The sequence below is a fragment of the Schistocerca cancellata genome, chromosome 7, assembly GCF_023864275.1.
Source record: "Schistocerca cancellata isolate TAMUIC-IGC-003103 chromosome 7, iqSchCanc2.1, whole genome shotgun sequence".
NCBI lineage: Eukaryota > Metazoa > Arthropoda > Insecta > Orthoptera > Acrididae > Schistocerca > Schistocerca cancellata.
The window spans coordinates 183,230,774-183,247,537 of NC_064632.1; the positions used below are offsets into that span (position 1 = coordinate 183,230,774).

A 16,764-nucleotide genomic window follows, 5' to 3' on the forward strand; every position below is an offset into this window, starting at 1 on the left:
ATTGAATAATTTGACAATGGAATCAATAGCAGAGAACTGTCAAAACTGAAAGCAGCAAAGAATAACTATGTTACAACTCAGCTGTACAGCCAAAAAATGAGGCAAATGTCTTTCTAGTTATCATCAGAAACAGGTGCTTCCCACAAAAGCATGTCTGATGAAGAGGCCCGAGCAATAAATGGGCATGAGAAAACAAAAGGCGTGACTGGAATCAGCTGCAAAACAGTGGGAGGGATATATCAAGTACAGGAGACTCTTGACTGCCCAACTTATGACTACTTTGTCTACTTAATTAATATTGAAATAATACTTGTCCATGATAAAATGAGGATTAATTTATTGTACATACTGCATTTTTTCCAAAGCTTTAGCAAGTGGGTGCTGGCTATAATGTTTTGTGGCCTTTCAAAATGTTTTATGTCTATTTTGTACTTTTAACACATCTGAATCACAGTTATAAGATACATGCTGTATTGTTGATATTGAATAAATTATTGGAACCACTCTTCAACAAACGATACATAGAAGCCCTCTTCCAGTGCTCATAAACAACAATTCATATAGAGAGCATCTCTTTTGGCAACCCTGTGTTCTTTGCTTCTTTAACTGTATGTCAAATGTCCAAATTGTGTGCATTCTTAAATTGTTGTTTTGTGAGGTCCTTTGAATTTTAATTAAAAAGTCCAAAATGGGTGATAAATGACAAAAACTTGTAATGAATATGGAACAGAAATTATGTGGTGTAATGTGACAGGATTCTGGGGTAACAACCAACATTATTACTTTGGAGTTAAGCATAGGAAAAAGTACTGTTTGAAACTGGAAAAAAAAACTTGAGCAGAAATTGAAAAGTGGAGTGCTTTCCAGACTAGTGGGAGTGGAATAAAAGTAAGTTAAAAAGATAAATGTTAAAAAGATAAGTATAAAGAAGTTGAGGAAGCTGTATTTTTATGGCATGACATTTAAGAGTTAAATATTTGTCTGTTACTGGACCGATACTGCAGGAAAAATCTTTACAATTTCAGTGGCAAATAGAAGGAGAAGATTCAGAACTTAACATCAGTGACGGATGGTTGGATCGGTGGAAAAATTGATTTGGTATTTACCACATTACCATTAGTGCAGAGACTTTCTCCACTAACAAAGAGGCTGTGCCATTGTTTCAAGATTATTTTCCGAAGTTAATTGATGAGGAGGGAATTTCTGGTGAACAGTTGTACAATTGCAATGTGAGTGGTTTAAATTACAAGATGCTCCCTGTGAAAATGCTTCTTCAAAAAAGGAAACTGCAGCACTCAGATACAAGAAAGATGAGGAAAAGTTACCATATTGGTTTGGAGTAATGCAACTGGCAACCACAAGCTTTGGCTTACATTAATAGGCAAATCAAGGAAACCTAGAGCTTTCAAAAACCTGAAAAAATTGGTTATCACTGTCCCTGCACTACACTCATCAAAAGAAATTTTGGATGAATTCAGAAATATTTTAAACCTGGTTCCAAAATTAATTTGTACCAGCTGTAGAGAAATATTTTAAAGACAATAATTTACTGAGGAAAGCTGTGCTGCATGTTCACGTCCTGCCAATGATGAACTATCAGATGGAGATATCAAAGCATTATTTTTACCAACAAATGTGACTATTCTTTGTCAGCTGATGGATCAGGGCATCTTTATGATGCTAAGTAAGTAGTATCACTGCCATCGTCTTGCACATTGATATTGGTGATTGATAACAAATGGCGAATGTGTAACCATTCTGAAGAGGGCTGACTTACTAGACATCAGAAGGTGGTTTGTTGAATGTTAAGAAATATATTGGATCAGCCACTTGTTTATAGTGTAAACAAGTGGCTGAGCCGATATATTTTTTAACATTGACATTCACAACCACGACCTCTCATCCAGTATGGATAAAATCAAAGGTTTGCTGAAGCTTAGGAAGAGATGCCTAATATATCACTTCTATGGTGTTGGAAAATTCTTTTACACTATGAAGTCGAATACTTTAACTTTGAATCCATGTGTGAAACCAAAGTCAGAGATGGAAACAATGATATCCCTTCATTGCTTACAAATGTACCTGACTGTGAGGATATCAATGCAGAGGATTTCACAGAGTGGATGACAAATGATGAACTAACAGGCAACTATATTGTGAAAATGGTGACACAGGGGAAGTAGCACAAGAGGAGGAGACAAACTTAGATGACAAGAGAAATTTCATTCCACATTCAAAACGATTCAAAACTGTTGAGGCAGCACTGCAATACATTAGTGAGCAGGAGGAAGCAATGCCAGCTGATGTCATCTGTTTGTGTAAGTGGAGGGATATTGTAGCATAAGAGAGGGCTAAAGGAGAGAAACAATCATCTATCAAATGCTTTTCAGAAACCTCAAACCTGTAACTTTCATCTTTTTTGTTTGGCCTGGCTTTTGACATGTGTGTAATCAGACATTCATGCTTTACAATGCAAGTCATTTTATGTTTACTGTAATGAGTTTCGAAGGCTGCAGAATGTGTATAACAAATACTTATAACTAGCTTGTATTATGGAGGAAAGCAGAAAATGTTATTATAATTGGGTCTTGGTGTAAAAAAAAGGTGTGTTTTGAATGATACAGCTGGGGCTGGAAGAGAGAATATATAGAACTCCAGCCCATCCAGCTTTTTTGTTATTTGACTTTACCTTCTGTCACATTAGGCTTGATGGTCGAGAGTCTGCTGCATAAAGGGAACTTGATATGACTGTGACAGTGACTGCTGTATCTTTGAATTGGGCAATTCGCTGTTTCATAGTTTCCTCAAAATAATCTCTTGTACTGTTAATCTGTTTCTGTTTTGCTACCACAGTCTAAACTAATTATGTGGTCACTACTGGAGAGAGTTGAGGGAGATAGAGGTAGGAGACCTCTCACAACACATCACTGCTTTGGGAAATGGAGAGTTGGAGGGTCACTCCAACATTGTTGCCACTAGACATTTTTTAAGGAGTGTCTTACTGGCACTCCCCTCCAACACATTAATTCTCTGGGTCACCCTCCACTTCCTTCCAATTCCACACATACCCATGTTGTTTTCCACAACTTCAACAATTAGTTTAAGCCCACCTCTAGACTATATCTTTTTAATCCGTGCTTAACATGATGAGACAGCAGTACGGTATTATAGCCAGAAATAGCATCCAGAAGTTTATCCTTAGCAAATAAAAATTGTAACTACACTATAATATCCACCTATCATATAATGCACAACCCCCTTGAAACCAACAACCTCCTTCCCATGCTTGAGATTCAGTTGCCACCTTATAAAAATGTACTTACAGCCACTTCCCCTACTCGTACATTCTGCTGTCTATCCACCTGAAATCCTTAACAGTCACCCCTACCAGAATTTTTATGTGCCCCAGATATCTTATACTTTCTTATCTTGCCACCTATGTTACTGCTGCATACCTTACTGTCCATATCCGTTTTCGTGCTAAGCTTGCATGTTGGTGTCAGCTTTTTAACAACCTGAAAGGTGATCTGCTGACTTGAATGTTCATGTCGGCTTCCTAACAACCCTAAAAGTGACTTAACTCCATTGCTTCAGGCTCCAACTTCTGTTGATAATACACCAGGGGATAGTGAGTTACATATTTAGCTTTTTCTGTGTGCATTCTTAGTTTAAAGCTTGAATTCCTGGCGTTTTTTTATTTTTAAGAGCCTAGTTTCACGTTTCAGTCACTGTAAACTCTAGATTTAGGGAAAGTTGTCATTTCTTTTGAATGGCCATCTAGACATCCCAGTAAGTCACACCAGCCTGCATTGGTGACACACTGGGAGAGTAGCAAGCTATATACAATTAGCTTTCTGTGTTTGCTTTTATAGTTCTTAACTAAGTAGTACAAGGATAGACAGGGTGTGTGCGTGCTGTATGTGGATACAGAAGGAGCTGCCCACAATTCGCAAACAGCTGAAGATACTGTTGGTGACAGTCAGCCGTCTGCAGATTGTTGCCTCAGGATGTAGCAGCAGTTGAGAATATGGCATGTCGCATGGGATACCATAGGTGTCACTTGTTTTGCCCACAGGCTCCACTGCTGAGGCACTTTGCAGTGTACCTAATGTGGGGAATGTGGTCTCACAGCAGGGTGAGTGGCAGGTTGTAACACACTTGTGGCACTTGAGACAGAGTGCCAGTGTGGAGGCTGGCCAGACATTGGTGTGTCTGCTAAGGGTCTCCTTTGGGGTGTGGAGTAGATTCTGCCTACAGCTATCAAAGGTGAAGGGTGCACTCATCTGCAAGTTGCACCTGACAACAGCACCAATGAAACCTGATATCTGTTGAAACTTGCTGGCAGGTTAAAACTGTGTGCCAGACTGAGACTCGAACTCAGGACCTTTGCCTTTCGTGGACAAGTGCTCTACCACTTGCCCGCGAATGGCAAAGGTTCCGAGTTCGAGGCTCGGTCCGGCACACAGTTTTCATCTTCCAGGAAGTTTCATATCAGCACACACTCCGCTGCAGTGTGAAAATCTCATTCTGGAAACATCCCCCAGGCTGTGGCTAAGCCATGTCTCTGAAATATCCTTTCTTTCAGGAGTGATAGTTCTGCAGGGTTTGCAGGAGAGCTTCTGTAAAGTTTGGAAGGTAGGAGATGAGATACTGGCAGAAGTAAAGCTGTGAGGATGGGGCGTGAGTCGTGCTTGGGTAGCTCAGTTGGTAGAGCACTTGCCCGCGAAAGGCAAAGGTCCAGAGTTCGAATCTCGGTCTGGCACATGCCATCTTCAGTTTGTACAAGTAACTGTTGGAAGAGGTGAAGACTGCTGGACTCACTTGAATGGTGCAAGCAGAGCTTAAAATTTGCATCATTGTACTGAGAATTGAGTGGTGTTCTTCAATTTAGAGCCTGAGATGGCCTTAACTGCAGATTTCTGGCTCTGCATTATGGGGTGGAGAGTTGTATGATTTTCCTTCATAGGTCAGAGGTGCACTACATAAAGGAAGCAGCTGCTTAGGTAGTAGAGTTCATGTCAAGTGCACATGAGGGCTTTTTAGGCTAAGCAATAGTTTGTGGTCCCCTGATGAATGCTCATCTGTCAATTCACAGAGATCAAAATCAGACCATTTATGAAATAAAGGCACTCGACTGTTAAAATTTTAACAGTAAATTGTCAAAGTTCATGAATTTACTGGCCTCCGGGAAAGTTGTTGCACTCAAATTATTCTCAGAACCAAATACTGGCTGAACCACAATGTAGAAAGCTCTAAAGTATTTAGTGAGGCATATGGGGGATATTGTGTCTATTGAGGTCAAAATTGAGTCTGGCCATTAAGTTATTTGGATGCGAGTAACAGGCTTAGGTAAACACAATGCAATTACCAGATGTTCTTACCAGCTACCCGATTCCCCTTTGACATTTTTAAAATCATTCAGAGTCATACAAATAGTGAAATGTCTAGCCGAGAATGCAGGATGATTCTGGTTCTATGTAAAATTGCTAAGCGGATTGAAGTCTTATGTACAGTCACTCATTGATCAGTCTGGTGTGGCAGTAGAAAACAGCAAAAGGAAAGCTGAAGTTTAAAAATTTCATGTTTAAGAAATTGTTCATGCAGGAGTGTACAAACATACCATCATTTGACCGTTACGCAGACGTTTGTATGGAGGATGTAGTAATAGGCATCCCTAATGTGCAGAAGAAACTGAAAGAGTTGAAAACAAATAAGTAACCAGGTTTGGGTGGAATCCCAGTTTGGGTTTACAGAATACTCTAAGGTATTGGACCCTTAATTAGATTGCATTTACGTGAATCTCTCGTCCACTGCCAAGTCCCAAGTGACCAGTAAAGAGTGCAGGTGGCTCCTATACAAGAGAAGGGAAAAATGCACCTGCAAAATTACAGACTGATATCTTTAAGATTGGTTTGCTGCAGAATTTCTGAACATATTCTGAGAAAGCATTGCTCATGAAAAACTCAGTTTGCCATTATCTCACATGATATCCTGAAAACCATTGATGAAGGGCATTGAGCTGATTCCATATTCCTTGATTTCTGGAAAGTGTTTGACATAGCACCCATCTTCAAGCTGTTAACAGAATTCTGGGAATATGAAAGTCCCCAGATAGGTGAATGGTAAGGGCAAGTGTTTATCAGACACATGAGTATCGTCACGAGTACCATAGGGAAATGTGATAGGACCTCTCTTACTCTACATGGACATTAATTATGTGACAGACAGGGTGAACAACAATCTGTAACTCTTTTCTGATGACAGTGTGGTGTATGGGAAGATGTCATTGTTGAGTGACTCTAGAAGGATACAAGATGACTTAGACAAAATTTCTAGTTGGTGTGATGAATAGCAGCTTGCTCTAAATGTAGAAAAATTTAAGTTAATGCAGATGAGTAGGAAAAACAATCCCATAATGTTCAAATACAGTAACGTCAATGAAATATCTAGGCACAATGTTGCAGAGTGATACGATATGGAATGAGTACCTAAGGATGGTAGTAGGGAAGGCGAATGGCCGACTTCAGTGTATTGGGTGAATTTTAGGAAAATGTCATTCATCTGTAAAGGAGACTGCGTATATAGAACACTACTGCAACCCATTTTTGAGTACTGCTCGATGGTTTTAGATCACCACAAGATCAGATTAGAGGAAGACAATGAAGCAGTTCAGAGGTGTGCTACTAGATTTGACACCAGTAGATATTTTCAGCATGTATGAATTATGTAGATGCATCGTAAACTCAAATTGGAATCTCTTGAGGGAAGGCAACATTCTTTTCATGAAACGCTGTTGAGAAAATTTAGAGAACAGCCATTTGAAGCTGACTGCAGAGAGATTCTATGCCAACCAACATACATTTCGGGTAAGGACCATAAAGATAAGATATAAGAAGTTAGGGCTTGTCAGGAGGCATACACACAGTCATTTTTCCTTCGCTCTGTTTGTGAATGGAATATGAAAGGAAATGACTAGTAATGGTAAAAGGTACCCTCTTCCCTCTGACACGCAGATACGCATGTTGAATACGTATGTAGATGCAGATCTGACCAGAAAGTTACTCCATCACAGATAACATTTTGTGTTCACCAGACAAATTTGTGACATCATTACACAACCCCTTAACCCAGCTGAAAGTGATCATCTTTTCATCCTTCCAACCATCTCAATTCGTCGAAGCAGCATAAAACATCCATTAAAAATTGAACAACACTACACCCAAGTCAAATGGAATGCCTTCTGAAACTAAATACATACCCATATCAGGAGCCTCCCAATAACAAGGCAAACCCTGATGACATATTACTCACTGCGTCTCCCTTCAAGGAACCTGATCTGATACTACATCCATCCACATTCCCATCATTTACCCTCAACTGACTACCACTCCCCCCACCTTCAGATGTTCTCCCCCTCCTCCTCTCCCCTCTCTCCCTCTTTCCACTGCAGCGAGTGAGGTGGCACAGTGGTTAGCACACTGGACTTGCATTTGGGGGGACAATGGTTCAAATCCACATCCGGCCATCCAGATTTAGATTTTCCATGATTTCTCCAAAATGCTCCAGGAAAATGCTGTGATGGTTCCTTTGAAAAGGCATAGTCAATTTCCTTCTCCATCCTTGAAATTTTTCAAGCTTGTGATCTGTCTGTAATGACCTCAGATGTCAGTGGGATGTAAAACCCTCATCTTCCTTCCTTCCTTCCCCTCCTCCCTCCTGCTCCTCCTCAGAGAATACCACAATCCTACTGGTCCTTTCTCTGCATCAGAAACTGAGACACTTTCTCACTGATAAAGGATAATAAAATAAATTTGATAACATAAATAGTGACTGATTGCTATAAGTCCTCTCACAGTAATACCGGCCACCCTGATTTAGGTTTTCTGTGATTTTCCTTGCTTTAGGAAAATGCTGGGATGGTTCTTTGAGAGGGCACAGCTGACTTCCTTTCCCATTCTTCCCTAATTCAATGGGACCAATGACCTTGTTGTTTGGTCCCCTCCCCCCAAGTCAACCAATCAACCAACCTCCTATGTAATATAAGACACAGTCCCAGTGTTCCATCATCATTTATGGAGAAAAAATCATATCTGTAACTTCTTGATGGCAGAGAGATGCCTTGACTGATTACAGCCATGTACATAACTTAACACTCCACTTCCTGTTCTCTGAACAAAGTGTTGTAAAGCTTTCCAGTGCCTCACCGGTACAAATCACAAACCACACTATCCTCTTCTCTATTGAAACTAATTACAATCAGTACACTCAGAAAGCAAACCTCTTTCCCTTAAAAATGTGTCACTGAACATAACAATTCAAGTTTGTCCCACCTCTTTGTCCCTATTCCTGATACTTAAACAGAAAACTACAAACCAAATTAAACTCATCCTGCACATTGTGATGACTCCATTATGTATTGTCATCATAAAGAAAGCCCCATGCCCTTCCTTCAAGATTTACATGTACTTCACCATACCATACTGTATACCCCGAATGATGAAAGACCACCAAAATACTTATAATGCTGTGTATACTCATCAGCCTATCATTTTCCCCAAATGGCAAGATCTTTGCATAAATCCGTGTACCGTTCATAAGAAAATCTGAAACACCATGTCCTCTTGCTTCAGTCTCAAGTACTTAGTTTATCAGTTTCTCCTATTCCTATCCTTACAAATGAATGAAAAACAAACTTCTGTATTTATCTCTTTTGATACTGATGAGTCTTTTGACGCTATACAGCTTATTGTCTTGCACAATGCAACTTTTGTTACCATCAGCCAAACCCAATCCCATAACATCAATCCATTTTCAGGAGTGGCATAAGGTACAATTCTGTCCCCTCTATACTCTCTCTTTTACACATACAATAAGTCAGAGGCACTTGCTCCAGTCCCATACACTTTCTCCAGTGTGCTGGGACACTTCTTTCCTTGCGCTTCACACAGTATCAAGACTTCCCAATGATCCCTTCAAATACACCTCATAAATTGCACATGCTCATATTGCTTCTAGCACTTTAAAATCAATACTGTAAAACCCAGGAAATAATCATGGGCTGCTCCACTGATCATTTCTGTCTCACTGATTTCCACTGAACTGTCCACAACTGTTTCACACTGTACTAACTCTTTGATTGCAAGCTTACCTACGGACCCCATCCAATAATCATCCTACAAAATGCACTAAAATTATTGGTGATAAAACACATGCAGATTATGTACTTTCAGCATATACCACACCCACAACTGAGGAGAAAAACGTGCTACGATTGAAGTGGCCAGCTAGCAAAGAACAACTGAACATTTACTAATGTAAGATATAGAATACAATAACACATTCTATACTACTGGATTTATGCTGAAAGTCAATTGCTAATGTTGCTCGGGAAAGTTCTTACACAAACAAAGACTGTGAGGTTGTGGTGGGTGGAAAGAAATAGTGTGCTCAAGGACGGACTGAAGATAGTCAAGTGAGACAATGTGCTCAAGGATGGTGAACATGGGGTCTGACAAGGTGGTTGCTCGAGGACAGTTGAGAGTGTGGACTTCAATTGATTGACTTCCAAGCGCAGTCAGTATAAGGCTGGAGAGAGCATGTTTGCTGAGAGGGAACAGCATTTGATGGGTTGCTAGTTGTGACCGTCATAAGCCTGGAGTCTGCAGTGGCAGCAGAGTAGTTGGATGCTGAGCTAAATACTGCTCAGTGGAAGAATACCAGCTCAGCACTCCAGGGGCATGAGACACATAGAAGCAAGGTTGTGCCATAATGGCAGTGGTGTTCATGGCAAGTCTTTAACCACTCAGTACCTGGCAGCTGCTGTAGATTCAGTTGAAAAACCCATGCTTGTTTGTGTTGTTGCCAGATTGTTTTTGTTTGATCTTCAGAAGTAGTGTCGTTAATGGCACTGAGCTTTTGCAACCCACAGTACAGTGATGTGTCGCAAACAGTAGCCAGGGGATATAGCAGAATTATCGTTTCCTTCGCCAATGCCATTTGTTCCATATTTCCTTCCATTCTTTTTTATCCCACACACTCAACCTGCCAGCGGACCAACTTCCCCACTCTTCTCAAATTCTTTGAGCATTTCTGGAACTTATATACCTCCTATTATGAAGAGAGTAGATTGCTACCCACCATAAAGATGACTCGTTGAGTTACAGACAGACACCGCAAAAGAGTGTTACACACTGAGCTTTTGCATGAAGCCTTCTTCAGAAAAAAAGGAAAACACAGAAACATTCACACAAACAGGCACATCTCACCATCTCACGTACACATGATCATTATCTCCAGCCACACTGGCTGGAATGTGACTGTTGCATTGAATGAAAGCAGCCATCTGGAGTAGGGAGGGGAAGGGGGAGGGATAGCATTGTATGGGTGCCAGGTACAGGGTCATAATGCTGAGGAGGTGGAGGGAGGGGGGAATAGGGAGCAGAAGAGGAGAGCAGAGAGGGGGAAAGACTGGTGGGTGCATTGGTAGAAATGGCGCACAGTGAAGTTGAGGGGATATGAATTGAGAGGAGGTGATAGGACAGAGGGGTGGAAACTGCTGCGTGGAAGGTGCGGGGGCAGTAGGTTATCATAGTTTGAGGCCCGAATACTTTTGGGAATGGAGAACGTGTTGTAATAATAACTATCAGCTCTGCAGTTCAAAAAAGCTCATTGTGGAGGGGAGGATCTAGACGATCCAGGTTATGAAGCAGCTCCTTTGTAGCTCGTTCTTGGAGGTGGCAGGAGAATTGGTGGTGTGTGGGGAATGTGGCACAGAAAATATTTTTGTGGACTAGGTCTGGGATATAATGCTTGTCTGAAGGCTTTTGTGATACCCTTGGCATACTGGGCAAGGGAATTCTTGTCATTTCAGATACGCTGTCTCCAGGTGGCCAGGCTGTATGGGAAGGATTTTTTGGTGTGGAAGGGATAGCAGCAGTCAAAATGCTGGTGGGTACTGTTAGTGATTGATGGGTTTAATGTGGACAGAGGTGTGGATGGAGCCATCAGAAAGGAGATGATTAACAACCACAAAGATGTCATTCTGGGTTGAGGAGGACCAGGTGAAGTGGATGGGAGAGGAGGTATTGACGTGGCGAAGGAATAAGGATAGGTTCTCTTGGCCCTGAATCCAGATCATGAAGATATTGCCAGTGAACCTGAACCAGATTAGTGATTTAGAGAAGCTAGGAAGGTTTCCTGTACGTGTCCCATAATGAGGTTAGCATAGGAGGGTACCATGCAGGTGCCCATGGGTGTGCTGCGGATTTGTTTGTGTACCTTCTCTTTAAAGGAGAGGAAGTTGTATGATAGTATGAAGTTAGTAAGGTGTATGAGGAGTGAGGCAGTTGGTAGTAGGCAATTCCTACCAGAGTTGTTAATTGTATAAAATCCTGATATATTAGCTATGCCTTCAAGCCTTTTTTTTTTTTTTGTAGCTAGTGCTTGCATATGTACAACACTAAAACATCCTTGAGGTACTCAGCAGCACTTCTAATTCATCAGTTTTAGTCCCTAAACATTGCACATTTTTAAAAGGCTGCTTTTGAAGTCAGAACCTTCAGTAATTGATGTGCCACAAACCATCATATTTCTTTAATGGTGTTTCTTTACGAAAAATAATTCCATTTGGGTTTGTGGATCACTCTTCTTTTTGATCCTGGATGTCAATTTCAGACTCTGTGTGACCTCATTTTCATCTTTCTCATGGTGGGTTGCTTTTGCTTTCCAATTGTTACTATTGAACCTAATTCTGTTTGAATTGGTCCATTTTACTAATTTCCCAAACTGTGTCACCTAGTGCAATGATTCATTTGTTTGTATAGCTGCTATCGTGTATTGTTTCTTCGACAGATTTGTTTATATCTGATGCAAGTCTCTTCTTACACATATTGATTCAGATGCAGTTTATGTGTTGTGAAACTAGATTTTTCATAACTGTCAACATTGAGAAGTCTTACATTTTTAAACTCTGAACAGAAATATTTCAATACTTGATTAGTTCACAAGTTTTTGATTAATGCATTGGCCTGGTTGCACCATTGTTTGATCTTGTTTTGAGTAAAGCACAATCCCTTTTAGTTGAATCCGCACACAATCCCTTTTAGTTGAATCCACACTTTTTTTCTGTATAATGGTGATAATGTTTCTGAATCTTGCCCTAGGCTTAATAGCATCTGACACATTTATGGTCTCTTTGGCAGAGTTTGACACAAATTTTGAAACATTGTGGGCATGACTGTCTCCAAACATTTTCACATTGCTTTCCTGTTGTATCTGTTTCAGTATGGCTTTAGCTCTTCTTTGTAAATTTCATATTTGTTCTTGATAGTCCACTTTCACACACAATTTGTATCATGTAAACAGGTGTGGAACTGTAATTGCTTTCATATTATAAAAAATTGTTATAAATTGAAAAGAATGATTAAAAATCAGGAAGTTCACGGGTTAGAGGTGAAAAATTGGATCAGTTGGAAGGGAGTGTAAAATTTCTATAAGATCCATTAAGGAAAAGGATGTTTTATTTTATGAGTGGGTGGCCAACTGTCATGTTGTAGTTACACGTACACAATCAATTCTTAATAATTGTTTCCAAAATAAACTCAAGTCCGTAAAAAAACAGAACACCTAGAACTGCTAGAGATAAGACATTCATATTCACAGGACATGTACATTAGTAAGTTCTACGGAAATGATTAGGATTAGAACCACATCAGGCCACAGGTTCAAGGTCATCATCGGTATTGCGGTGCGAAACTATCTACCAGTGAAATGTGCCTGCACCTCTTGTTATTGCTACATAACAGAAGGTAATGGCTCAGTACGACTTGAGCAGATGTGCAGGATGGCTCACAGATATATGTGCAACCCATACTGTCAAATTAGTGAGATTGAAAGAGGGTACACTATTGGCATGAGAGAATGTCATACATCCATCTGGGAAATTGCTGCTTGTGTGGGACAAAGCATTTCAGCAGTGCAACAAATGTGTGCAGAATGGTTCATGGAAGGCCGTAGAACATGATGAGAGGGGCTAGATCACACCACCCAGAGCAACCCCCCTCCCCTGAGGTGATTGACACCTCCACATTGTATACTATCAAGGGTGACAGTCCATTGCTGTTTATTACAGCATGGGTTATGTGTGCATCATCCACGTATCCACTCACCTTTGATGAATGTGCAGAAACATGCTAGATAGCAATGGTGTATGGAGCAAAGTTACTGGAGACAGGAATGACATCAGATAATATTTACGGATGGATATAGGTTCTATTTCTTTGAAAATGATGACCGCATTTTGGATTGCTTCAGACAGGGGGAGCGGCATCACAGTGACTGCATTTGAACAAGACATACAGTGCCAACTCAAGGCTTTATGGTGCGGGTTGCTATTGGATACAACCACAAATCATAGTTGGTGCATGTCCAGGGCAATTTGACCAGTGTTATCTTAGTGAATGACATCCTGTGATCCCTAGCCATACCCTTTCTGCACAATACCCCCCAGTTTTCAGTAAGTCAATGCTTGACCACATGTTGCTGCATGAACATGTGCCTTTTTGGTGTCACAGGATGTCAGCCTTTCGTCCTGCCCTGCCAGATTGCCAGACTTGTTGCCAATTGAAAACGTGTGGGATATGGTGAAACGAAATATGCAGCACTGTGACACAATGCCAACCACTACAGATGAACTTTGGAACCAGATGAACACAATGGCTGTATCACAGGATGCCATTTGCACCTTATACACATTGATGCCATCACACATGGAATAAGTTATCAGGGTCCAAAGCAGACCCTGTGTCTGTTAGGCAACAGGACACATGCTGAACTGAGGTGATTGAGATGCTAATCATTTCTGCAGAACATACTAATGTACATTTCCTGAGAATATGAATGTCCAATCTCTAGTTGTTCAAGGTGTGTTTTTTTGAACACTAGTGTACAAGACAGAAAGTCTGTCCTGTTAGCTGGAAAAGAAAAGAACTGCAATATTTACAAGAAGCATTATCAGAACTTTTCATTCAGTTTGATGCTAGTCTGATAACTAGGAACATTCATAAGATAATCATCTCACATATATGACATTTCAAGCAAAATATGAACGTCCTGCTCATTCATTTGTTCGTACACACACCATGTTTTGTAAAACCCATAATGAAATAGAAGCCTTCTGAGATGGGAAGGAGAAAGGAATGCATGAACAGGCATAAGTATCTGTTGCTGCCACTTCTGTAAAGTCAACTAACAACAAATGTAATCTACTGACAGTGATAATTATGGACCTTGTTTGTAGATAGCGTTGCATGTGTAGAGAAGAAACTACCTTGACTTTTGAGCGTATGTGCAGGGGAGCACTACTCTTCCCCTTTATTTGCTCTGTTGCTGTTTTTATTTGATACTTCAAACAAAGCATTTGTGTAACTTTACACAAAGACCTATCACCTGTCAATATTCTGGCAAAGTCAGGACTTGTTTATTGTAATAGGAACTTAGAGTTAAAAGGAATTTACATCCTGATTCTGATAAATTGTAGGTGTGGCTGATGAGGGATTATTTTACTGCATTTTTTAATAATACAGCAGTTTTTTATGGTAGGAAGGCAGAAACAAAATATGTTGATAGACAGGTTGAAAATAACATTCACATTGATAAAACAGGCAACCAGAAAGCAAATTGTAATGTAACAATTAATGCAGACGGCCTCTGATTGAAACTGGAGCTATTCAAAAATTGACAGAAAAATTAGGTTCATCCAGTTGTAATTCAGCCAGTGCATAAAATCAGTTATCCTTATTGTATCAGAATATCTGGGAACTAAGGGGTAAGCTTAATGGGTTGCTTATTTATGGTGAAGAGTTAGAATTGAGAAAACCAGTTGATACAGTCATCCTCTCTGAAAATCATCTGACCACTTGTGTAAATACATTAAATGTTACAGGATTGAGTTAGCTTCTTACTTCTGTAGAGAAAATATGGAGAAAGAAAGAGTTGCCACATTTGTCAGAAACTGTTTTGATATCAAGAGTACTGATATTTATAAATTTTGCTCAGAGCAGCACTTAGAAGCTTGTGCAACAGAAGTAGTATTTCATAATAAGTCCTTTATAATAGGAAGTACATATAGAGCTAATTCAGGAAATTTTAACCTCTTCATAAAAAACCTGGAAGCTCTGTTGTCCCATCTCACAGTAAAAAACGAGGAAATATGGTTGCTGGTGATTTTAATGTGTATTTACGAAAAGCTCTGTCAATGAACAATTGGTTCCATATAAAGCGTAGTTTAAACAGAGTTTGAAAGACTTTTTTACAGGCAACTTCTTCTAGTTGAGAGACAAATATCTTAACAGGGGCTTCTAGACCAACTTAATTCAAAATGTCTGTTAGGTTTCAGCTTTGACAGTAGATGGTTACAACAGTTGAGATCAGGTGTTTTGTGTGTGATAAATTTATTAAAAGTGCATGACTATGTTTCATTCTGACAGTGTACTAATTCTGTAAATATTAGTAGTTCCAGTTTACTGTAATGTATTCACCTATTTTAACAAACTCCTGCCAAATGATCAGGGCAGTGAGTATTATATTCAGATGTTTTGTTTTTTATGTTATGCTTTCTTACTTGGTCCACACCAACAAAATCATCTGCTTTTTGGGTCTATGAAACAAAAGCTGAATCTAATATAATCTAGTATCTGCTGACCTCCAGCTTCCTCCCCAAGATCTGCCAGCAACCTTTAAAGGCCTTTCCACTGGAATATCCAAATATAAAACACCATTCTGAGCCCTAGACAGGGATTGTTTTTGACAGGATCCAACAAATTCCTTGTTTTTATAGTGAAATGTGCCAACTTCAACATACTTTTTATTCAGTAATAAGTAATTTGAATGAGTAAATGTTGATGTAGACGAATGAGCTGTCTAATATCAATATCAGTAGTCTGTCTTTATTGTTAAGGATTGTTCCATTGCAGTGTGTTATTCCTAATGTCTGTGGTACAAAACTGCTTCCAGAAGAGTAAAATTATATAACCTTTCTTGGTCAAATAATTTTACTATTACAAACTGTTTCTGTAAGCAGAGGCATTATATTTAACTGTAATGTAAATGTCATTTAAACTTTCTTAATTTTCTGGCTTCACTTTTTCCAGGTACCCATCACGTGTGTTTGTTGGAGACACCTTCTGCTATTTTTCTGGAATGACTTTTGCTGTTGTTGGTATCTTGGGTCACTTCAGCAAGACGATGCTCCTTTTCTTTATTCCACAAGTTGTAAATTTTGTGTATTCAGTTCCACAGTTGTTTCATATTTTGCCATGCCCAAGGCATAGACTTCCAAGGTAAGTGAATCAAAATCTCTTTATATATTCTTATTTTTCTTCTTTGACTTCTTCACATTCTTCTTTTCCTTAACTTCTTTGTCCTCCAGTAATATCAGCAATATGTAGCATTATCTGTGATTTGTTCGTGTGTTTTTCTGAACAATGATTCTGTGCTCAGTCCAGACCATTACCCGCCTGTGTGGCCAAGGTCACTAATGCACACTTGTGCTGTGGCACTTGACCTGAGGGTAAACTGGTTTGAATTCTGGTAGTGGGAAAAATTTTCACAGCCGGTATTCAGCCAGCAAAGGGAGAGGAAGTGTCGGCGTAAACTCCAGATCATCAGACTGTGTGCCAATGTCCTGGCTTAAATACCAAACCTCTCCGCAATGTCTCATGAAGTGAGGGCATGTGACACTGTTGATGGTGATCACTTCAAGGGATG

At 39.8% G+C, this 16,764-nt stretch overlaps 1 protein-coding gene across 1 annotated transcript in view; it reads left to right on the forward strand.

The window, feature by feature from the left end:
- Positions 1 to 16,764, forward strand: part of LOC126092598 (UDP-N-acetylglucosamine--dolichyl-phosphate N-acetylglucosaminephosphotransferase) — a 133,465-nt gene that overhangs the window by 90,461 nt on the left and 26,240 nt on the right. The window contains exon 5 of the mRNA XM_049908294.1: positions 16,149 to 16,337. Coding sequence (XP_049764251.1) covers positions 16,149 to 16,337 — 189 coding nt within the window. The remainder of the gene's footprint in view (positions 1 to 16,148; positions 16,338 to 16,764) is intronic.